Source organism: Podarcis raffonei, chromosome 12 (assembly GCF_027172205.1).
Source record: "Podarcis raffonei isolate rPodRaf1 chromosome 12, rPodRaf1.pri, whole genome shotgun sequence".
Classification (NCBI taxonomy): Eukaryota; Metazoa; Chordata; class Lepidosauria; order Squamata; family Lacertidae; genus Podarcis; species Podarcis raffonei.
The window spans coordinates 21,010,777-21,034,983 of NC_070613.1; the positions used below are offsets into that span (position 1 = coordinate 21,010,777).

General features: G+C 42.5%; 1 protein-coding gene across 9 annotated transcripts in view; it reads left to right on the forward strand.

The window, feature by feature from the left end:
- ABI1 (abl interactor 1) overlaps nt 1–24,207 on the forward strand; it is a 100,704-nt gene that overhangs the window by 69,165 nt on the left and 7,332 nt on the right. The window contains exons 3-10 of one of the 9 annotated variants that reach the window (XM_053410120.1): nt 870–1,046; nt 5,668–5,682; nt 6,353–6,453; nt 9,698–9,838; nt 14,466–14,566; nt 16,824–16,913; nt 19,504–19,680; nt 22,722–22,808. In XM_053410120.1, the coding sequence (XP_053266095.1) occupies nt 870–1,046; nt 5,668–5,682; nt 6,353–6,453; nt 9,698–9,838; nt 14,466–14,566; nt 16,824–16,913; nt 19,504–19,680; nt 22,722–22,808 (889 nt within the window). The remainder of the gene's footprint in view (nt 1–869; nt 1,047–5,667; nt 5,683–6,352; nt 6,454–9,697; nt 9,839–14,465; nt 14,567–16,823; nt 16,914–19,503; nt 19,681–22,721; nt 22,809–24,207) is intronic. The other 8 variants (XM_053410113.1, XM_053410114.1, XM_053410112.1 and 5 more) reach the window with 8 other exon arrangements.

The window sequence follows — 24,207 nt, forward strand, 5'->3', positions numbered from 1 at the left end:
CCTGCGCAGCGTCTCCCGGCAAGGAGAGGCTGCACGGGGCTATGGATTCTTTAGCCCCACGCAGCCTCTCCCGGGAGGGAGAGGCTGCACGGGGCTAAAGGGGAAGCCAAAACAGCGAGCGGGATCCATCCCGCCCCCTGCCTTGGCTTGCTCCATAGCTGTGCGCAACCCCTCCGGCAACGAGAGGCTGCACGGGGCTATGGATTCTTTAGCCCTCCGCAGCGTCTCCTGGCAAGGAGAGGCTGCACGGGGCTAAAGGGGAAGCCAAAACAGCGAGCGGGATCCATCCCGCTCGCTGCATTGGCTTGCTCCATAGCTGTGCGCAACCCCTCCGGCAGGCAGAGGTTGTGCGCAGCCTGTACGCTGCTCTTTGGGGCTGGGGGGGAAATATTTTTTTTCTTGATTTTCCCCCCCTAAAAACTGGGTGCGCCCTATGGTCCGGTGCGCCCTATGGTGCGAAAAATACGGTACGTGACCATTTCAGCAACTGATTTTTAGAACAATAGTGCATCTTATGACTGCTCACCATTCTACATCCAGTTTATTTCCTTTACTCTATTATATTTGGAACCTACTGTGTCCATTGGGATCAACCCAGATTTTACCAACTGAATGCAGAAAAGCCCTGAATGGTTGAAGTCTCAGATCAAACAGGGTGTAAAGAAATGAAGGATGAAAACCCATTGCTTGATCTCAGGAACCATCAAGCAGAATTTGGTTATGATCAGAGGTGTCCAAAAACATTGCAAATATTACCATTTATATTGGCTTTACATTTTTAATAAAATAAATGATGATGATGAGCGGGGAAAATTGTTTGGCTAAGTTTTATATCACAGGCATGAATTTCTGACTTTTCCTCTTTGTAGACGGTGGACATACATAAAGAGAAGGTGGCCCGTAGAGAGATCGGCATTTTGACAACCAATAAGAATACATCCAGAACACACAAAATCATTGCGCCAGCAAACATGGAGCGTCCTGTAAGGTATATTCGAAAACCTATAGACTACACAGTGCTGGATGACGTGGGTCATGGTGTAAAGGTAAGAATTTAGTTCTTTTCCCTGCCCTCCTCAAGTATTTGGGGTACCAAATGATATTTTAAGTTGCTATTCTAGATTTTCTAAAATAGCTCTTAAGTAGTTACTGCATCTGTTTGGTAGTACACCATTCTGTTGATACAGTACTGCAATAAAACTAGGAAACAGTCTTCCCTTTCCTCCTGTTTCATTGATCGTAAGGAGGAAATTGGCACAGCTTCCGCTTCCAGTTCCAGTTAACCACAGTTTAGTGTTGTGTGAACCTTAAACTGTGGTTAATTTTAATTATGTTTAGTGGGAGCAGACATAGTTAAACTGTTCTTTACAGTTGGCTTTTTAGGGGCTAACTGCAGTTTTCCCCAGTTAGGGCATATCGCTTAACTAAGGTTAGACCAAAGCAACAAAAAGGGTTTGCAAACTCCTCCAACTGACTGAGGTGAAGTGGATTGGGAGGACTTGAGATTTGCTGCATCTCATTACATCTGAACAAGAAAGTCTACATATCACAAGGGTATAAATAAATTTATTAATCCAATTGTATTTTCAGCCAGAATGCTAGTCTTCATTTGAGTTCTGAGAATATCAGTTGCTTTCTCCTGTTTTGGTCCTTCCTGGAAGAATATATCATTAGATCTTTTCTCTAAAATAAAGGCAGTCCTTTCAGTCACATCTGTGCTGTGCCAGCCAAATGTTACTACCACTGCATTTTGAAGCTGTGATTGTTTGTGATAGTGCTATGTGTTTAGCATCTGTTTGTTAAAAGCTCTGGCAAGCTGAGAACAGATGCAGTGATGCAAAAATGGAGGAGGGAAACAAGGAAGCAGGCAGACTTCGATGGAGCTGCTCCTTTCCCTCGCGAAAGCAATTTATGAAATACGTTTTCCTTGAATGCACTTAAATGCCTCTTAAATCCTCTCAAAGGTGTGTTGAAAGCAAGCGGTTGTGCAGTTGTATTTAGGAGTGACCGCAAAAGGAAAGCCCTGTGTGTTTAAATTCAAATTGAAGAGAACTGACAACATAACCAGTTCTCTTCCTCTAGTGTTCTTGACATGCCTTTCATTTGTAAGAAAAAGAAGAAATGTTGGAACAGTGCTGCTTTTTGTTTTGCAGGAAAGGTTTTGGCTCTTTATAAAGGTCACTGTATGTATATTATTGTGAGTCTTGTGAAAGGGTGATCAGAACTCAGTTCCACAGATTTCCAGTAGTGGGCTTCAGAGTGGAGACAACTCTGTCACTCCTTTCATGACACACCAAAGTGTAAAAATGCCCCCTGCCTTCCTTACTGTTTTCCATTTTCTGTGTCTACAGAATTTGTGCTTAATAATGGAGCATATTCTTTACACCAGTTTCTCTTGTTGCTGCTGCTTTGATTCCTGATCTGATGATTTTGCAAGCCAGCCCATACCAAATTTTGGAATTGGAAAATGTTTCAGGAGCTCATTGTTTGTCTGTCAAATATAAAAATTGGTATGGCTCTGTGTGTGTGTGTTTGTCTGATGGTGATGATAACACAATCACACTACTAGCACATATTGAGAAGTAAAGTGAACTCAGCTTGAGCTGGAAGCTTCTTACTCCAAATCTCACCTCCTGCCATGAACTCATGGGGTGGTTTTCTGCAAGCTACTCTTTCTCGCCTCCAGGTCCCTGATCTGCAATATAGGAGTAATACTGGGCTATCTTTTTATGGAATGCTTTAAGGATTTGTTATTTATGTATTGCCTTAATTTATATCTGACCCTTCATCACTTTCATGAGCCCAGGGTGGGTAACAGCAATCAAGAAAGCTGTAACAGTAATTAAGAATTACATACAACAGAATATCTATCATTCTTCCCAGGGAGAGGATGAATGTATTTAATTGGTGTATAAGATGAACAGAGATTATTCCAGTTGTGTTTCAGGAGCTCAATAGCTAGGGCAGTAGTCAAGGAAAGACATGTCTTGGGTCACCACACAATGCAGCTTCCTCACCTGTGGAAAAATGAAAAAAGCCCCCCCCCCTTGCAGATTTTAATACTCAGACAGGATCATATTGGAAGGGATGCTGTTGAGTTACCATTTTAAGTACTTTGAGGACTTGGGGAAGGTACAGAGCTTAATTTTCCAGGCACCGTTAGAAGGAACCAACTTCCTATGCAGAAAGCACTTCCTTGTAGAAATTGCATGTCACCCACTGGGAAAACAACTCCTTAAATTATTTTATTGCAAACACACTGCACATCTTATGGAAAACTTGCCTACCTGTGCAGACAAGAGATTTCTTTAATCTGGCATTGCAATCCAGCACTAGTTTGTGATTAAAGAATTTCCCTCGGGTTCTCTTTCATGAGATATATTTATGCAAATGTGTACAAAGCTGTGTGCCTTTTTTAATATTAATCCTAATTTTTAAAAGCGCACATTGCCTGAATAGAAGATTGCTTTTTGATATAATACTTACACTAAAGTGTAATATACTTACACTAAATCCACTTAGACAGAAAAAAGCCCTACACTTAGCCTGAGATCAGATGCGGGGAACTTTGTCCCCTATCCTTTCCCCTTCCACCCTCCACAAATCAACCTGTCAGGCACCTAGAGTCACAATAATATCAGACAACCTGCTTGAAATCAAACTCTGTGTTCAAAGGTCCTTTGTAAGACCTGGTGAGCAGCTAAATAAGACCAGCGCACCATGCTGGGCAAGCATCACTGAAGCTCTCTAAGCTAGTGGCCAGCGCTACAATTTGTGGAATCAAATTCCGTGGGCTAACTGTGCCCTGATTGAAATAGTACTTCTGTTTGCCAGTTCTGAATCTCCCACCAATCAGCTTCATTAGATTACACTGGATTCTAGTCATATGAGAGGAAGAGGGAAGATGGAAGCTTTTTTCTCCACACCACATACTGTATTTTTCTGTGTATAACACACCCACGTGTATAAGACTACCCCTATTTTTTCAGACCCCAAATTAAGGAAATGGGAGATTGCCCAGGGTTGTTCAGCTTTTTTTGGCTCGCCCGCCTGACCGCCGCTGCCAATCACTGCCACAGCAGCAGCCAATCACCAGCAGGCCTTGCTGCAGCCACCAATTACCCGCCCAATCGCCACTGACAATCTCCTACTCACAGCTGCCATCAGTCATCCGTTCCCCTTTCTGCACTATCCGTGTATAAGACGACCCCCAATTTCAACATTTTTTATAATAAAAAAACATGGTCTTACACACGGAATAATACGGTATATCTTTTTATACTCCTCTTTTCATGTTCTCTCTGTCCTGGGAATCCAAAACGCTGCACAGCCCTAATGCATCTTCCTAGCCTCCATCTGAGATAGGTCATAAATAATTTTCATTTTACAGAGGGGTAACGTGTGACTAAGAAATTACTTGACCACAGCTACCCAGTGAATTCATATCTGATCTGACTCTTCGGCTGTGCTGACATTCGCTTTCTTTTTTGCCATCCCATTTCTCCTAGCTGGGCTTTATTCCCCCCAAGGCTCTAGCGTCAGAAGCAAAAGGTCAAAAATGCAACATTGGGTGTGCAAAGCATATTGTGAAAGGGGCAGACGGTATAAAGGTGGAGCCATAACTCAGTGGTGCAGAGAACATGCCTTTCAGGTAGAAAGTCACAAGCCTGATCCTTAGAATTTCTAGTTAAATGTTGTGCAACAACAGGCCCAGCCAAGACCTCTTTCTGGGAATTGGAAAAGCCTCTCTTCCTGAGCTTCAGAACTACTACCAATCAGAAAAGAGAGTGCTGGTGTGGATAGTCTTGTGTGCATACAGCTGCAACAAGTCTATGATGCATTTGGAAATTCTGACCCAAAAAAAGTCCACATCCTCAAGCTTGTTGCATATTAATGTACATAACTGCATGCAGGGAGGTTGCTGTGAACTAGGCTAGCAGAGAGCTGCTGATTATCTCTTTGTGTGAATGGATGCTAGCGGTGATGCAACCAGAATGACTACCATTTCCCTGGGTATATATAACTTGCAGTCCATTCGTCTTTCTTGAAGGGAATCGAAAGAGATGGAAGAGACCTAAAACATCATCTGGTCCACCCCATTGCCAATGCAGGAAATTCACAACTTCATATTGCTTTATGTGGAAGAATTAATCTTTGTGTGTGCTGGCTATGTCCCGGATGGGAAGATCAATTTTTTTCTCTTTTGTATGTGATCTCATGTAATCCACCTTCACAGGCTAGGGTTCCATTTTTTTAAGGCACCAAGCAGGCATGGACCAAAATATTGGTCTTTTGGGGTGGGGTGGGCATTATTCACCAGCCCCATCTGCCTTCACCTGCTTCAGGTGTTTGCAGGCATTGAATGGTTCTAAGTGTCAACCTGGAGAGCGTTTCACAATTGCTAGAGGGATGGAAACTTTTTTAAATTTAAAAAAATGCTGAATTGAGACGGACAAAACTTCCTCCTTTTGTAGAAACTTGGTCTGCTTTCTCAATGGTGGCAAACGAAAGCTATTCTCTGAACTGGCCTGCAGTTGTAGATTACAGTGAAGAAAACAAATGTTGCCAATAATTGTGCCATTAGTACTTAAACCTGCCATGTGAACAGTAAGAGATTTTGCCATTAATTTTTACTTTTCTTCCTCCTTTTCTTTTTGCCAACGTAAGTGGCTAAAAGCCAAGGTAAGAAGAGTTATTTCTCATTTGACCCACAATGTCCCATGACAATAGAGGCTGCTGAGCCGTTACACCTGAAAGCTAGTCCTTTCCCCTCTTCTCTTTCTCCCCTATACTCCTCTCTTCTCTTCCCCCAACTTCATAGGTTGTTTACATGTGCTGAACCTCAGCTCCGACTGACAGTTAATATATCACTGATATATTGACAAAGTGCATTTTATCCATAGATAACAATTTAATTTTTCTCTAACATACATAGTGCTTTGCTTTGATTAGGTAGATGCTTATCTCTTATTGACTTACACCTTAGATCAGGCTTCGCAGAAACACTTGCATGCCTATGTAAATCTTGAATACAAAATAAATTCAGTGGATCTGACACGTTCACTAAAATGAGATTTGGTTCATGAGCCGTTATTTATGCTTAGCGCAGCTTAGGTTTCATTCACTGTGGGTGCAAATGTGCAAAAGGAGTGGGGTGGGGGGCTTAGAATTAAAAAGCTTAGGCATGGATTTCTCTTCTTGTGTTTTAATCCCGTATGCAGCAAAAGAAGCTGTGGTTTAAAAGCTGTCTGGGAATCCTCACTTCATATATTAGTGTATTCAAGCATTGCATCGACATAACAGTTGGGGCTATTTCTGTCCAAAGAAATTAAAGCATTATTCTGGTTTTCAGCATGGAAATAACCAGCCTGCGAGAACTGGCACTCTGTCAAGAACAAATCCGCCCACACAAAAACCACCAAGTCCTCCTATGTCGGGCCGGGGAACTCTGGGGTAAGAATAAGACTTTCATTCTCCTTTTCGGTTGACAAAGAACATAGTTTTAATTGCTTGGGTCAACAGTTTTCTAGCATTTGAGGTCTCTGTCTCCTAGTGTTTGTTTAACTTGTACAGTTGCACTTCTGTTATAAAAATACCACGGTGGTATCCAACTGAAATCATGTTCAGAGTAGACCCATGGAATCAATGCACTCAGAAGTTTCCCTGATTACAGTGGTATGATTTAAGTGGATATCACCTTTAATATTTTGGACTGAGAATCATTCCATGCGACTACCGCCTACACTGAATAACTGACTCAATCCGAAAAGCGCATTTTCTTATAGTAGGTTCAACAGGTTTCAATACAGCCATCTCCTTAGCGCGTGACCTTTAGGATTGCAACCTGGGCAGGGAGGCTGGGGCCAGTGAATGATATTTGTCTGAGGCGAAGGGGGGGGGGAATGGCACACCCACCCACCCAGTTGCACATACAGAAGCTTAGCAGACTTCAGTATCTGGTCTTACTTCAGCTCTGGTATTTTACAGGAGTGCAGAAGGCTAGTTTAGAGAGTGCATGTAACTCCAACATGTTGCTACCACCTCTGCTCCCAGCACCTGCTGCCTAAGGCAGCTGCCTCACTTTGCCTCATAGTAGAGCTGGCCCAGGGTGGCAGGGATGACTGCTATTTCATTCCTGTTACAGCCAAAGAGGATTTTTTTTAAAAAAAATAAGTTTCCAATGCGTGAACAGAACACCCACTCTGAAATATGTTCTGTTTATGCAGTCTGACACCTTAAGTGGATTGAATTGGTACATCGGCATTATATCAGTCCATCTGTTTTTGCCTGGTGGGTATTTTCTGTTTACAGGACTGGCTCCTCCAGAGCCCTGCTAAGATCTGTAATAGCCTTGAGGCTGTGGGAAGAGGGTGAGAAACTGAATTCCTGTTACAAGCAAGCACATTCTACTGCAAGGGCCAGAATGAGGTCTATAGCATACCAGAGCATCCTTTTTTTTACACTATAAGTTGCTATATTGGTCCAGTCTTAGACCATTCATTCCTAGGTCTTCAAACTATAGGTTGGGGTGCTCTGGGAAGGTAAAAACCCCTAGGGAATGGTGTGGGGATGTGCTGTGATTTCTCAGACACACTAAGAAATAAACTTCAAGGAGATTAGCAGCGTCTGCTTGAAAGCCCTCTCTTGGATAGGGTTGCCATATTTCAAAAAATGAAAATCCAGACACAAACGTTGTTGAGCTCTCTTTCTTTCTTTTTTGGGCAAAGTTGATGAGATTATTTTTTTTTGCAAAATCTCCCAAAAAATTGAAGTTTTTGAGCTATTTTTAAAGAAATAAACACAAAATCTTCTTTGCCAAACCTTTTACTAGGTGTTACAAATATAGGTTATCATGAAACATCCATATATAAGAATTTAAAAATATAGAAGGTAAAAGAAGTTTAAATTCAGATTCAAAAAGTCTGAGGAAGACTGACTTGGATAGAAGTCAAATGTTGAACGTGGAAAAATGAGCAACGCTCCAGCTTTGGAATGAGGTGTATGCATGTGGAAGAGGCATAGGCATAGGTTTATTGCTAGGAATATAGAATGTTGTTAGAATAATGCACAATGCCACCATCTTTGGGAAACATGGAAAGCCAGACTAGAGAATTTATGCTCCAGTAACCTGGCATGGAATCAGTAGTAGTTTAACAGTGTTGGTGCTGACCTTAAAAGTCCTAAATGGCTTCGGTCCTGTATACCTGAAGGAGCATCTCTACCCCCCATTGTTCAGCCCGGACACTGAGATCCAGCTCTGAGGGTCTTCTGGTGGTTTCCTCACTGCGAGAAGTGAAGCTACAGGGAACCAGGCAGAGGGCCTTCTCAGTAGTGGCACCTGCCCTATGGAATGCCCTCCCATCAGATGTCAAGGAAATAAGCAACTACCTGACTTTTAGAAGACATCTGAAGGTAGCACTATATGGGGAAGTTTTTAATGTTTGATGTCTTAGTGTGGTTTTATAATTTGCTGGTAGTCATCCAGAGTGGTTGGGGTAACTCAGTCAGATTGGTGGCATATAAAAAACAACAACCACCTGAATTATTGAACAGTAGTATCCAAATATATTTAATATCTAACAGTCACCTGTGGTTTAGAGCTGGCTCTATGGTTTTCCCACTGCATAGTTGACTTGTTGATTTGGGGTGGAAGTGGTTTTTAATACAGAAAAAGGAGAAATTTTCATTCGTGAGCTTGCTTAATTTTCCTTAGATTAAAAATATATATATATCTAGGAAGCTAGATTACTCATAAAGTACAGGAGCTATTTTTAACAGAATTTTAAACAAATTATTTAATGAAGCATGTAGCTTTTTCTTTTTTAAAAAAGTAGAAGTTGCCAAGTTGGACACCCAGCAGAGTAGAAACTTCCTGCTTTAGGTTGTAGGTGGAAGTTTAAGAAAAGGCAATCTCTTACAGAAACTAGCCACTGGTATTAAAGGCATTATGCGCTGTAGATGACACAAGAAAGGATTAGATGAGTATATAAATCCTACGCAGAGCAGCAAGCAGTTGCTGGGAACTCGAAAAAGGAGCGTGAGGGTTATAAATCTAAGGAAATACCAATAAGTGCTGTTTAGCGCCGACAGGGTTGGAAGGAACTCTTTATTTTATTGAACTCTAATGCTAGGAAGGGAGAATTCTGTGATGCCTTTGAAGGCAATGAATTGCTTGGGGGGTGGAAAGTTAGGTTCAGTTGCGTTGAAGGGTAAGAAATGTGGGTAGGCACATATAATACGTTGCAATAATCAGACGTAGAGATTGCCGGAGCATAGACAACGGACGTTAGGCTATCCCTGTCCAGATAGGGGTGCGGCTAGGCCACCAGTCGAAGCCGATGGAAGCCACTCTACACCACCTGAGTCTCAAGTGACAGCAAAGGAGCCAGAAGTTCCCCCAAGCCATATCCCTGCTCCTTCAAATAGACTGTAACTCCATTAAGCAGCCTCTCCCAGCTATCTGGTCTAGGGAGACTCCCACTAACAGTGCTTTAGTCTTACCTAGACTGAGCTTCAGTTTGTTGGCCATGGGTCCTGCTAGCTAGGGATGATGGGAGTTGTAGTCCAACCACAGCTGGGGGACCCCCAAGCTTGAGAAACACTGTTAAGCTACTTGTTTCCTTAGTCAATTAATAAGCCTCCCTCCCTCTCTCTCTCCCCACCCGCTTTTGTTCTGTGTCTTGTTTCATCTTGCCAGACGGAACACACCTTATAAGACCTTGGAGCCTGTTAAGCCACCAACAGTCCCTAATGATTACATGACCAGTCCTGCAAGGCTCGGAAGCCAGCACAGTCCTGGGAGAACGGCATCCTTGAACCAGAGGCCCAGAACACACAGGTACAGTTCAAGACTCTGCAGGTGGCTTGTTCTGAAACTTGATCCCAACCAAGCATGATAAAAGACGTTGGAGGATAAGAGATACGGAACAAAGACTTTTTAGTTCAAAGCACTTCCTGTTTCTAAAGTTTGCTTTGTTTGCAACAAAAGGGTATTCAGTTGTGGTTCCAGCACAGCCCGTGGAACTCATTGATATGTGAGCCTGGTTTTTAGAATTCACTCGTGGTCTCTTCCGGCCCACAATTAAGGAACAGCTGCTTGGGAGAAAACTGAAACAGGACTTATATCCTGACTATCACCAGGATCCAAATAAATATTGAAGTGTTTCTGTGAGCCTAAGGAATCTTGAGCCTTCCCCTGCCCCACCTGTTGATAACAATATCACCCATCCTCCTATGTGCTATGTAGCAAACTATTGATAATAATTCCTAACAAGGTTTTGACAATGAAAATACAAGGACATAATCCAGACAGCAGCTAAAATAGGACATCTCCAAAACTAAATCTTGATCCTGCCCCTAATCAATACGCTGATGACCCCTTAACAGCAGAAGCAGCCTTTGCAGCTGGAGTCAGTCAGGAGACAGTCAGGGCCCTGTCTTACTGGACCAGTTATAAATGGGCTAGACAGAGAGCAGGTCTTGCAGGACTTGCAGCAAGGAGGGGGAAGAGTTGACTGAATTCAATGAAGGAAAGTAGAAGTCAGTTTAGTTGAACTCAGTGAATGGGGCTTATGCATGCACAGATTCCACTTAAACCCCTGAGTGTGGAAGCAGATGCGACTTGACTAGTAAATCACTTAAACTACTCTTAAATTAGCTAAAAATACAATAAATATATTATATGGAAGTTTATTTAATATTTTTATTAAATCTACTACTTCCTTACATTTTAAAGCCCTCTACCGCCGCAGGGAGCCTCGTTAATGCCCTCTGCTGCAGGGCAGAGTGGTGTACCCTCCACCACCACCGGGTGGCGCAGCAAGGCCCTCTGCCACTGCAGGGAGATATGGCGGGACCTTCTGCCACCGCAGATATGCATTGTAATATATCGAGATACTGTGACGTTTAGCTGGTGATATCATGTGATGTTGAAAACCAGATATCACCCAGCCCTAGAACCAACATGTCTGTTGCCTCATCTGGAAGGATGGCAGGGTAAAAATGTAAAACAAATGTAACACTGCTGAATAACCACCATCACTTCGTACCCTAAAATGTAAAGACAAGATCAAGAGCGAATCTTCTTCGAGTGCTTGATCTTCAGGACCTTTTGTTTTTATACCTTAACCATTCCTCTATTTCCTAAATAAAAATTCATATTTGCTAACCATTTTAACAAATGCACCAATAGCAATTTCATTCTCCCCCCCCTTTTTTTTTTACTTTGAGAGGGAGAATTCTTGATGATAGATGGTTTAAGGAGTAGAAAATAGTTGTGCTGTCATACTTATAACTCTGAAATTAACGGTATAATGTGAGATCACACTTAGTAAGTTAGTGTGTGTGGCTCACACATACCAGATTTCTGTCAAGCTTCTGTGAAGCAACAAGTTTAATGTGTTTTGCTGTTTCTAGGTAGAGAAAGTGTTAATTCTAGGACAACTGCAGAAACAGATAATTATATAGTCTCGTGGTTACGAGTAGTCGATTGAAATATGAGAAATCCCACTTCAGACTTGGGGTGTGTGGGTGTGGTAGGCAGATTACATGCTTAAATATTTCACTGTGTTATAAAAAACAACAACCCTGTTTCTGGAAATCTAGCAGTCCATCTTGGGGGATTTTAGGTCAGCCCCTTCCCAGATTCCACTGCAGGGAATATCCATTTCCTGGCAAGGGCATTAAGATCAACAAATGGAACCCGTTTAGTCTTGACACAGTCTGATAATTATTGACTTGTGGCTGATAGCTATCAGCCATAGAAGCCAGCTTTTTCACTGCTGGCGCTGGAACGCACTCTCTGCAGAAATAGGAGAGATCGTATCTGTACCTGTATTGGCATTCTGCTGGTCTTTGAAGACACACCTGTGTACACAGGCATTCCCTTCATCCTGTGACCTGAGTCTCCTGTTTTAATCACTGCTGTGTTTTGATGCACATTTTAATGTTTGTTTAACTGGTCAGAACCACTTAGAAGTCTATTCTGGCATGAAGCAGTGTGTCGATTAATTATTGAATTATTATTTTTTTATACTCCACCTTTTTCCCTGATGGGACTCAAAACAGCTTACAGATAAAAACAAGAATCGTTAAAAACGCAGGGGGAAAACCAATCATTAAAAAGCAATTTAACATGAATAGAATTAAAACCATAGACATATATAAAATCTGTTTAAAACATGCAAATAATTGCATATTACTAAATATAAATTACTAATAAATAATGATAGTTTGATTGGGGAGGGTTCAGACATGCCGAGCTTCTCACACCTGTAGTTTGATGTAGTAAAATTCCATGTGATTCTTCTGGACATATAATTTGGCCACTATCTACAAATGGCATGTAAAATTTATTCCCTCATTCTTCAGTCTACATTCCCAGACTTTTATTAGAGGTTTCTTGTGAATGAACAGAACCACCTTCTTATTCCAAATTGGCTTCCTGTGAGTGTCAATAAAACTTTGGAGAAGAATAGAGCACAGCTGCTGGCTGTAGTGGAATAGAGGTTAGAATTTTCAGCACTGTGGCTTATGCTGCATTAATGGTTAAAGACATACCAATGGTCATTGTAATGAGCGGGGTGTGATTTGATTTTTTTGGGGGGAGCAGCGTAATGGTAGCTTATAAACCCAGCACTTGCTGCCGAGCTTGAAAAATGACAATAGTTCTATTTTGAGAGAGGCTGCAGTCACTTAAAACACTGTCTTATTTAAAACGGTTGCATAAATGTCTTTTTGTACATTCATTATTTGAGGCAGCGGAAATGGACTCTTCAGTGTCATGTAAGTGGTTTGTGGTACGGGATTCAGCTGCAGCCATGGCAACAGGTTCAAGATCCTTGGCATGCAGAGCACTAATTTTTCTGGGAATAATCTCTGATCATGGTAGCAATCTTTATTTCTTCTCTTTCATGTAGCTCTCTGTGTGTGTGTGTGTGTGTGTGTGTGAGAGAGAGAGAGAGAGAGAGAGAGAGAAACAGAGAGACTGATTTTTTATGCTTGTTGCTTGCCGCTTTGTCTTGTGATGTTTGTGGATAATTGGAAGCAGTGGGTAGTATATTTTTAATTTGTTCTTTTGTACTGTTGTCTCAATGGCTCTCAAGTTAGCCGGCAGCATGCTTAACTTCCTTCTTTTTGTATCTGACTGGTCTGCATCCATGTGGGTCATTTTCTCCAGCTTCTGACTCACCCAAAAGCACACTTCAGCACTACTCCAATACGTAGCAAAGCTGGAGGGCCAGACTGAGACCATGTTCACCCAGATAGCATCATCACTGTCACTTTATTTGCACGCCGCCTTTGCGCAAACAAAACATTTTCTCAAAGCTGCTACAACAGTGAGAGCGGTGACACATCACAAAATCAACCATTGCAAGAACAATTTGATAACAGTAGCCATAATGAAACAGGAAAGTGATAGCAAATGTAACGGCATGCAGCAAAAACAACATTTCAGTACTATAAATGGAGTAATGTTACACCCTTTGGCAGCAGCAAACTTAACAAGGGCATCTCAACAGTCTCTGCCCGGTCCTAGATGTTCTCTACCCACTGCTTCTTTGCCAACTACAAATTGGACAAGGACCAAGTTACTCTGATCAAATATCAAGGTCTCAGCTTCTCTAAAGGGTCTCTGTCCCTTTCGCATCCCTATTCAGACAACATTGGGGTCATAAATTGGGGTCATGGATAGGTTGATGAATGCACATTATATCACTACCAGTATAGTTTCACCCAGAGAAACCTGTCCTTAGGTGTGAATTGCTGTTGGGTTAAACATCTATAAATAAGCCCGGTTCTCCACTGTCCCCACCAGATGTGTTTAGGAGATATGTTTTCTTTCTCATTAGGTTGGCTGACAGCTTAATGAACAGAGTGTTAAACAAAATTCACCGACACTCCTAACACTTCACCTTCTTCCAGTGCTTTTTCACAACAGTCCTAATGTGTAGTGCCACTCTGATATTTTGGGAACAAGGAAACCTTTTCCAGAGTACATGGCATCAGAGTTGCAAATTGCTGATGTTTTGACACCTTTAACATGCAATTTATCACCCTTAATTACTTTAGGGTGCCTGTAACCATTTAGGAACATTATATTAGGCTAACAGTTCTTTAGTTCTCAGAACGGTTGCTTACACTTTTTAATTAAATACTCTGATAGCTGAAACGGGGGATGTGTGTGAGTACGTAATGACTTAGCTAATTACATCTGTATCTGTTAGAATTTTGTGCATTCTGCTCTGCTGATATGATAATAAGAGGCAAGGATCTCTCCCTCCTTCCTATTTTTTGGGGGGGGGGGCGGATTTAATTTATAGCTCTTGGCTTTGTCGTGAAACGGAGGTAATTTGTCACACTATTGACCTGGATTCGTTTTCAAGTATAACATGTATTAGAATAATTGTTCTTGAAAGACATCTATTTATCTGCTTGGACCTTTTGTTATTTTATTTTTTGAACAGTGGCAGTAGCGGCGGAAGTGGCAGTCGAGAAAATAGCGGAAGCAGCAGTATTGGCATTCCCATTGCCGTGCCTACACCTTCGCCTCCGACTATTGGCCAAGGTATTTTCCAAGAAGCTCCTTCGAGAGCCAGTGTGGTGTAGTGGTTAAGAGCGGTAGTCACGTAATCTGGGGAACCGGGTTCGCTTCCCTGCTCCTCCACATGCAGCTGCTGGGTGACCTTGGGCCAGTCACACTTCTCTGAAGTCTCTCAGCCCCACTCACCTCACAGAGTGTTTGTTGTGGGGGAGGAAGGGAAAGGAGAATGTTAGCCGCTTTGAGACTCCTGAAGGGGAGTGAAAGGCGGGATATCAAATCCAAACTCTTCTTCTTCTTCTTCCTTAAACAATATCCGATGTAATAGACGGGATTAATTCAGATGGTGGATGAAGTTAATAGTTTTCAATTGTGCAAGTAAGTGAAGGGACCACCAGGACCCACTGGCTTGCTAGACAGGCACAACATAGGACTCCAGTCTTCAGTAGCACAATAAAGGGCATTCGCAGGTGTTGATTTCAGTAGGCTGCTACTGAAATGTGTCTTCAAATAAAAGCAAAATAAATATTCAGTGCTAGTTATCCAGGCACTACTCATATAGTTATATCACAGCCTCCCCCAACCTGGTACCCTCCAGATGCTGTTGTTGGACTCCCAACTCCCATCGGCCCCTGCCGGCATGACCAATAGTCAGGGATGATGGGAGTTGTGGTCCGACAGCATCTGGAGGGCCACAAGTTCTCCAGCCCTGAGTTGAATGCCAAAAAAATTACATTGCATTAATATGGTAAAATGCAGTTTTGTCCACAATAGGGAACTCGGCTCATAAAAATTGTGGATTTATGCAATAAACCACCTTCCTTCACAATTTAGATTAGCTTCCTCAACTATTATTCTTTCTCACGCTATCTCAGTTTGTCTAATTCAAATGATTAAGTGGGTTGAGGTGGAGAATACTTTGTTCCACGTAGATTGTCCTGTCATTCAATTGGATTTCTAGGAAGGGCTGAGAACGTGGACTATGTTAGGACCAGAAAACACAGAAAGATTATAATCAAAGAAAAGCTTTCAGATTTCCTCAGAGAAGCAGATAGAATTCAGTCGTCTATTCAGTGGGTGTAGTTTATTTTTAAAAGAGGCCTTGAGGAAATGCTGCAGGTTTTCTTCAATTTTCAAAGGGTAGCTGAGTCATCATGTTGAATTTTTTTTTACGTAGGGGTACCATGATGATCCAAGCACAAGCTGGAGGGGATTGAAATGTATTAGGATGGCATTCAACTAAGTTTTGCTTGGAGTAAGCCAAGTCAGGTCCATGAATTTCAGTGGGTCTACTCTTAGTAAAACTCAGCTGACTACCACTCGTGCTCTGGTCCATGGGGTCACGAAGAGTTGGACCACGACTAAAGGACTAAACAACAACAACCACTCTTACTTCTCAATGGAAACTACTTCCTTGTGGTGGGGAAACCATTTATCTGAGCAGAATCAGACAAATGTGGAACTAAAGCTAAGCTGGAATTTCATGACTTCTGCTACTGAATTGTTCTTGGTCTTGCCATCTTGATTTACAGTATGCTTCCTCCTTTTTGGGTGTACAAACAATTTTTGAATACCTCTTTTGCATGTGCATAAGCCCTTTCCATGCAAATGTCAGATGAAATGTTAATTCAGCCTGGGGGTAAGGAATTGCAAGTCTACACAGACATGGGACCATTATCTGGGCCAAGGGTCATATTTTGTGCCCCCATTGACTAATGACTCTCTTATTGAGTATTGTGAGATGGATTTAAATGGCTGTATAGCCTTCTCAAAGTTGTAGGCCATTTAGTGTTGTGGAATGGATGCAGGCAGCTGTATTCCCTTCCCCAACCTGGTGTCTTCCATATGTTTGGGAATGCAGCTCCCATCATCCTTGACCATTGGCCATGCCGTTTTGGGATGGTGGGAATTATAGTCCAGAAATATCCACAGGGCACCCGGTTGGGGGAAAGCTAGATGTCATGGCGTCCACTTGGGAACTCAACCACAGAGTGCATGTAACCATGCAGAGAGATATGATGCCATATGCTGGAGGGGGCGCTTTATCCTGCCCTTCCTCCTCTCTTGGTTTTTGATGAGTTCTGTCTGATGGCATGGTAAAATATGCTTCGCCACGTGATGGAGTGGAAATGGACCTCCACTTGGCTGAATCGGCCTCCCAGTGACTTCACAAGCAGCCAACACAGCATTGTAAATGGGGCACCTTCATCTGCCCAGCATTTTCACCATAAGTCAAAAGGTTAAGCTCTGGATCAAGGCCTGACTTGGCAATCTATTTTAATAGCACACATATCTGCTCCTCCTCCTCCTCCTCCTCCTGAAGCTCCACCAGCACCACCAGTGCCCCCACCTCTGGTCATGGGCAGTGTGATAGGTGAGACCTCTTGGAAGAGCTGGCATTATTGCAGTTCTTTAACAAAAATACTTAATCAACTCCCCCTTTGTTAACTAATGAATGTATACATCCTGGGTTGTGTTGTGTGCATTTGTCCTGCTACAATAATAGAAGCTTGGGGGTTTAACCAATCTAACCCCAACTAATTTTTTTCTGTGGTGAAAGCCTCTGAAAGTTTAAATATAGACACAGGAGCTTGCCTTTATAGTGAGTGACACCTATTCCAAATAGCCTAGTATTGCCTATTACCGGCATAGGCAAACTCTGGCCCTCCAGATGTTTGGGACTACAATTCCCATCATCCCTGACCACTGGTCCTGTTAGCTAGGGATGATGGGAATTGTAGTCCCAAACATCTGGAGGGCCCGAGTTTGCCTATGCCTGGCCTATTATGCTATTAGGCAGTACTTTCCCAAGGTAATTGTACATTGGTACTGTGGTATTCAGAATAATTAAATATAACCAGTTCAGTGGGGTACAGATCCTACTTCAGTCTTGTGTTCAAAAGTAACTCATGTGTAGACCATGTGTCAATTTCACACATTATTATGTCCTTGGATATATCACATAAATGTGATATATGTGCATAAAGCACATTGGGGTGACCCTGCCTTTTTTTGATGGCTTGCCCTGAAGCGGTGAGCAGTGCTTTTTACTACATTTAGCATGCATTATAAATTAACTTGAAATTGGACCACCAGAGTGGGGCTTAGCCATAGGTAGTCTTGTGCTTTCTTGAAACCACACAGCATTTGACTCTCAAAGTGCAACTTTTAAAACTTGTTAACTTGAAATGTTTAATTTAATCCAAGGAGGGGAAGATGTGGCCCCCTGAAAGCTTTTGGATCCAAGACCCCATCAGTTCCCACCAACAGGGCCATTGGCCAGGGATGATGGGAGTTATAGTTTGACAACATCTGGAGGGCCACAGATTGAGCCTCCTTGATTTAACCAGGTGTACCTAATAAACAAGGGACGCGGGTGGCACTGTGGGTTAAACTACAGAGCCTAGGACTTGCTGGTCAGAAGGTCAGCGGTTCGAATCCCCGCGACGGGGTGAGCTCCCATTGCTCGGTCCCTGCTCCTGCCAACCTAAAAGTTCGAAAGCACGTCAAAGTGCAAGTAGATAAATAGGTACCACTGTGGCGGGAAGGTAAACGGCGTTTCCGTGCGCTGCTCTGGTTCACCAGAAGCGGCTTACTCATGCTGGCTACATGACTCGGAAGCTGTACGCTGGCTCCCTTGGCCAATAAAGCGAGATGAGCCCGCAACCCCAGAGTCAGTCACGACTGGACCTAATGGTCAGGGGTCCCTTTACCTTTTACCTAATAAACCGAATAATGGTTTTGGTTGGGACTCGATATTAAATAGCACAATACACGGCATTGATGATTTGTGTTGCATTAGCATTGCTCTTTAGCATGCCTTTGATTTCACAAATGTTAAAAGCTGAAACAACTACTAGTTATGCAGGCACTACTCATACAGTTATTCTGATTGCTTTACTGCAGCCTTTCCCACCCTTTTGCCCTCCAAATGCGATTGAACTCCAGCTCTTCGTAGCCCCAGCAAGCATGGTTGATGGTAGCAATGGGCAAAGACCATTTGGAGAGCGTCAGGTTGGGGGAGGCTGCTCTGTAACAGGCAGGCAGCAGGAGGATGCTTTTTGCTTTGTCATGAACTTGAGAGGCTTTGACCCAGATAACATTGGTAAATGTTCTAATACTAGGTGAAATAGAGTTTGTATAACCTAATGGTATGCTTTACGGCACACATACACCTGTTCAAAGTAATGGTGTGTTTGACTGTCTTAATTAAGACAGCTTTAGCAAACGAGAGTTACAAGTTTCACTAGTGAATGTGGACTTTTACCTTACCAAAGAGAGAAAACTTGCATAGCTAAGTAGATAACAACTGATAATCATTGTTTATAGCACTTCCCTTGGGCAAAGTTTTTACCTTGTTTATTGATCTGAAACCTGGGAGATATCAAACACATTTTGGATTTGTACTGAGGGCTCTGATGTGTTAATGATGTCAACTCTATGTGGGACCTCATGCCTTCTGTTTTATGCCGAGAAGAGTTCAAGGGCTAGTCCATTGAAGACTGTTTTTCAGAACACTAGTCATACTTGTAACAGCATGGAAGAAATAATGTCCACTATTGTCCAGATAATATAAAAAACAATACATTTATACTTGTTGAATTCAGTGTAGGTAACAGGATTCTATCTGCAGCACATCCTGCATATTAAATGGTTCCAGTAGCTCTGGAAGCCATAAGGATCAAGTTTAATGAAGTTTCAGAGTTTAATAGCATTGTGCATTTTCAGAAGTTAAAACTATAAATAAAGAAGAGTAAATTTCAGCCCTGCCCCTTCAACATTAAGTAGCCTCCTTCCAAATCTTCTGCTCCATCAATTTTCATCACTGGGGTCTTGGGGTTCCATATGTTTGCTGTACTGTGGGCTTTGTACGTGCTCCCTCCTGGTTTTCTGCACTCTCTCCCCAAGTGTTATCATTTTTGCTTATCTCTTTTTGTTGGTTCCTTTTGGTGCCTGCTTTTCAGCTGCTCCTGGGTCAGCTCCTGGTTCCCAGTATGGCACTATGACCAGGCAGATATCCCGACACAACTCTACCACTTCTTCGGCCTCTTCTGGCGGATTTAGGCGGAATCCTTCTGTGACTGCCTCGTTTTCTGCTCAGCCTCATGTTAATGGCGGTCCTCTCTATTCTCAAAACTCAAGTAAGCTGCTGGGTTACTACAGAGCCCAGAACTCCTGGGGTCGCTTTTGTGATTTGATAGCTTTGCATTTCTCTTGATTTATCTATAATTTGGTGACTAAGGTCTGGTTCAGATGAAACAAGTCTGCACGCTCCATCATAGTCTCTCTGTTCTCTTTCATCTGTTCTGTGTTTGGCTTTGACACTTCTGTTGTGGTTTAGTAAATCACTGTTTCCTGTTCCATCTGAACCAGAAAACTGTGGTTTAATCTCTTATGATTACATCTCAGGATCCAGCCATGGTTTTATTAGACCAAGATTGTTACACCTGAACTGGGCCTAGAAAATACACACAGTATATTTTGCTAGATAATAATTTGTTTGAAAGAAATATGTTTTTAAACTAGGAGTGAATGTGACTTGTGTTTTTTTCTTCAGCACTGAATAACCGTCCATGGTGTTAGAAGGACTTTCCTAAAAACTTGTTTAGTTTCTCTCCCTTTTAACCTTTTCCTTGTCCCCAGCTTCAGCTATAGTGTTTTTGTTCCTATTATGATCAACTATAAACTATCAGGGAGCCAGGTTAGAAATCTGACCCATAACCTGGAAGAGTAGGCCTCCTTTCCCCATTCAGACAGCCACCTTTAGTGTTCCTCCCTGTTTATATGAAGATGTTACATTTGAATATGGTATAGACACATGCAATCTAACACATATAGTTCACGATTCAGACTACTGATTACCATATTTTGTAGAGGAGATCAGCTTTGCAATTTGGGTCTCTGCATATTGGATTGTATGCGCTGCAGCTGAATGCAGTGTCCCCATGTACGTGTGGTTCACATCAGATGTTCAGGAACACTTTTGTTCCCTTCTACCCATTGTACTGCAACATGCGGTGAGGGACCTATTGTCTGATCCAGCCCATTGTGTTGACATGGTGAATTAAATTTGCACTACTAGTTAGTTGGCTGCCTGTCCATGTTCAGAGGTAAAGTATGTGAAAATACAGAGAAACGGTCCTGTCACGTTCAGCGGGCGGCTTTCAGTAGGACAGAAATATCCTCATGAAATGTCCTAATCATTTTAGCATTCTTGTTTTTGTATGTGTTTTTTTGTATTGCAAGCTTTTGTTCAAATACAGGCGCAAGGCTGATATATGAGTAGTGTGCCGTGCTTTAAACCATAGCCTCTAGCCACTAATTTTAACTTGTCAGTTGTTTTCATCCTTTTCTGAAACTTAATGATTTAACATCCCAGTCTTGACAGTATAGCTTCCAGGTTTCCCAGTTCCCTTGGACTGCATTTTTCATGCCAGGCACAGACCTAATTTCTAGCATTTGTGGGGAGAGGAGAAAGAATTCAGGAGGTGGGGGGGGGGGACAGGACTGGAAGTGAGATCTCGTCAAAACAGTCCATCATGGTGTCTTTCAGTTACAATGGCACATAGGGGAGGCTAGCTTGTTTCAAAGTTAACTCGGTGCTCAGATTTAATTGTCGAAAGAGGAATGCTGAATTCCAGCATTGTTTAAAATTACTGCGTACTTGGCAGTCTAGAACCTGTTTCAAAATTGCAATCCCGGTCCTACTACTGTGCTGAATATGGGGCCTTTGAGATGCTTTGAATCTAGATTGGATGAAATGCTAAAATAAAAATGTTCCCATCCCCTAAAAATTCTGGCCCCGTCCTGCTGTCCCATCTAACTCCTCTTGAGACCAACATCTTGATACACAGCTTGCTCTGGTGGGTGTGTATTCAAAGCTCATTTCAAAGATGAAATGGTCCCTTAATTCTGCGTGCAGCTCAGGCCCTGGCGAAGTGGACTTTGAAGGACTGGTGGCATGGCTGTTAATGAGATAGAACTTCTGTCTCCATCTGATGTAGATGCAACAGACTTTGTGGAGGCTTGCGGTCATGCACATGCAAGACTGGCAGCCAACACACGCAGTCAAACCTTGTTGGCTATCCTCACAAGTCCTTTAAATTACCTCTTTTCTCCTTCCCATGAGCCTAAGGAAGGAAGGAAATTTGAAGGTCCCTCTGCAGAAGACTCAAAACACAGATTCAGCGCTATTGGCTTGCTTAACATGCCATTGTCGTATTTTAAACATGGGCCTTTGCTTGGCCTTCAGGATTCTCTGTGCTTTTTGACTGCCTTGTCAGCCGCAAGTGACTGGTGATTCAGCCTGTTGATGCTGAACAGATGAGCACAGAATCCTTGCTGTAAGAAGCTGAAAACCAGGTAGCTTCATCCTGCACCATTCTGATACCCCTGGAATGCAATAATAAATGAAGCTCTTTACAAATATGTCCCATGAAGCTTGACTGAAAGGCAGAGACAAAGTCATTTTATTTTTAGGGATATGCTGACATGTTTATTTGCTAGTTCACTTGAATTGTGGATTTTCTTGAATTGCAGTTCAGCAGAAAAAAGCCATCTCTTCTGAAAACAAATTGCTTTCCTAAAAGCCTTCCTGAAGAGAAGCGCAAAACTGCTTCAAAATATAAAATTATAAAACAACGTAATATATTCAGCCTTACACAAATCACCTGCGTAACCATTGCCGTTTTCTGGCTTGTTTATTTCAGTGCTTGCTGCAAAGCAGAGCTCCTATCGAGCTCTTTCCCATGGTATTTTACTGTGAAAAGTGTCCTCTTGCTAAAACACAAATTGCACTTTCCCCTCATGTTCTGCCAGTTCCTGCAAGATTTTGCTGCAGGATGTCAGGACTTTTGGGTTTAAAGCAGGAAGAAGAGGAGTTTTGTTCAAATCAACAAGTGAAAGCTCTGAAACGGGAAGTGTGGCTTTTAGCCTCATCCCTAGTAGGCCCCCCACCGCCCCTTAATGGAGTTGCAAATTGGCTAAAAATGCCGTTCAGCCGTTCAGCAGTTGTATTGCTGGGAAAGCAAGCTTTGAAGGAGGTCCTGCTGTGTGCATTCCTGTTGTTCATTGCATACCTTGTTTTGTGGTCCATTGTTAATGACAGCTGCTTTTTGTTTTTGTTTTCCTTTTCCTGTATCTGTGTTTACTTCCCCGTTTATGGCGTGTGTGTCGCTTCCAGTTTCTATTGCTCCACCCCCTCCCCCTATGCCTCAGTTGACTCCACAGATACCTCTCACAGGCTTCGTGGCCAGGGTGCAGGAAAACAGTAAGTTTGGCAGCTCAGCTTCTCCAAAGAGTAGAGCCGGTTCTCTTTCTCTCTCCTAGCATGCATGGTTGGCCAGTCAGGCTCTTTCCTTTGGTCTTTATTGGGTGTTTTTTTGGGGGGGGGGGCGGGAGTCGTTTCATTTGTTTTCTTTCCTCTGTGAGATGCTAACTCCATCTTTCATTTTAGTGCCAACATGGAACTGAAGGGGAGTGCCTTCTCTTCTGGTGTTTTCATTTATTTATTTTGGCATGATGATTACTAATGACATTTTTGGAACTGTGGCTTTTCTCAAAGGGATATGTGTGTGTGCACCTGGTTACCCTTGCCCCAGAAGAAACTGCTTTCTTTTGTTCAAAATGCAGTCTGGAGAGTTGGTATGAGATTAGCTACAAGGGAAACACCACCAGGGAAGGCTGCAAAGTCGTCAAGGTAGTTCCCCCTGCAAACTGGTGAAATCCCCAAACTTACATTTTTGACTTGGGAGACTCTCACAAAAAGGCATCAATGTAAGATGTGTTGGACCCACAACAACTCTGGGCAATCCTCCCCCCATTTTCTTAAATTTGAGTCCCCAAAAAGGGGGCGTCTTGTACATGGGGGCGTCGTGTACACAGAAAAATACGGTATATCTCAGATGTGTCATCCTATGGTGACATTAGGCAAGTGAAAACACTTCTGCTCACTGAAGGGTGGGCCTCTCCAGTTTTCACCAATCCCTTCAACATATTGCAGCCCTCTGAACCATATCCCTCTCTTCCCCCTCACCCCAGGCTTTTCTATACTGTCAACGCTTTCTGGAAATGATAAACGAAAGGTTCCACCCTGGTTGAAGGAAGTACTGATAATCCCCCAGGGGGTTTTTGGTGTGTTTTTTTTTAAAGAAGCGGGTTGTGATAGTGAGATGCTTTGTGCATTTTTTAAAATTACTTTATACTCCAGTTTTTAAAATAAATATAAGAAGTGATCACCATATCCTACCCCACAAGAAACATTCCATAAATATACAATGCTAATAATACAGTCAAACATTAAGCAAGCTGGTAAATAGTTTAGAATTAATTACATCAGCTGACACTTTGTGCATCTTGAGACATCCCTGCCCTAGTTTTGCCAATAATGCAACTGCTGGGTTGAGATTGGATGGATTACAATTTTCCTGGGCATTCCAAAGCTGAAACCAGCACGTGAAGCCGCAAAGGGAGCCTGTATTGGCTTATATGAAATACAGATGTGACGAGTGCACTTCACGAAGCTTAAATTAACTGTGGCTAATGAGTTCTGCTCAGTGACATTCTAGAGATATGGAATATCAGGGCATACATTTCATATTTCAGATCAATCCAAGCAATTAGTTTTGCATTTCCCCCGCTACAACATTTTAAAAGAATGAATGAACGGA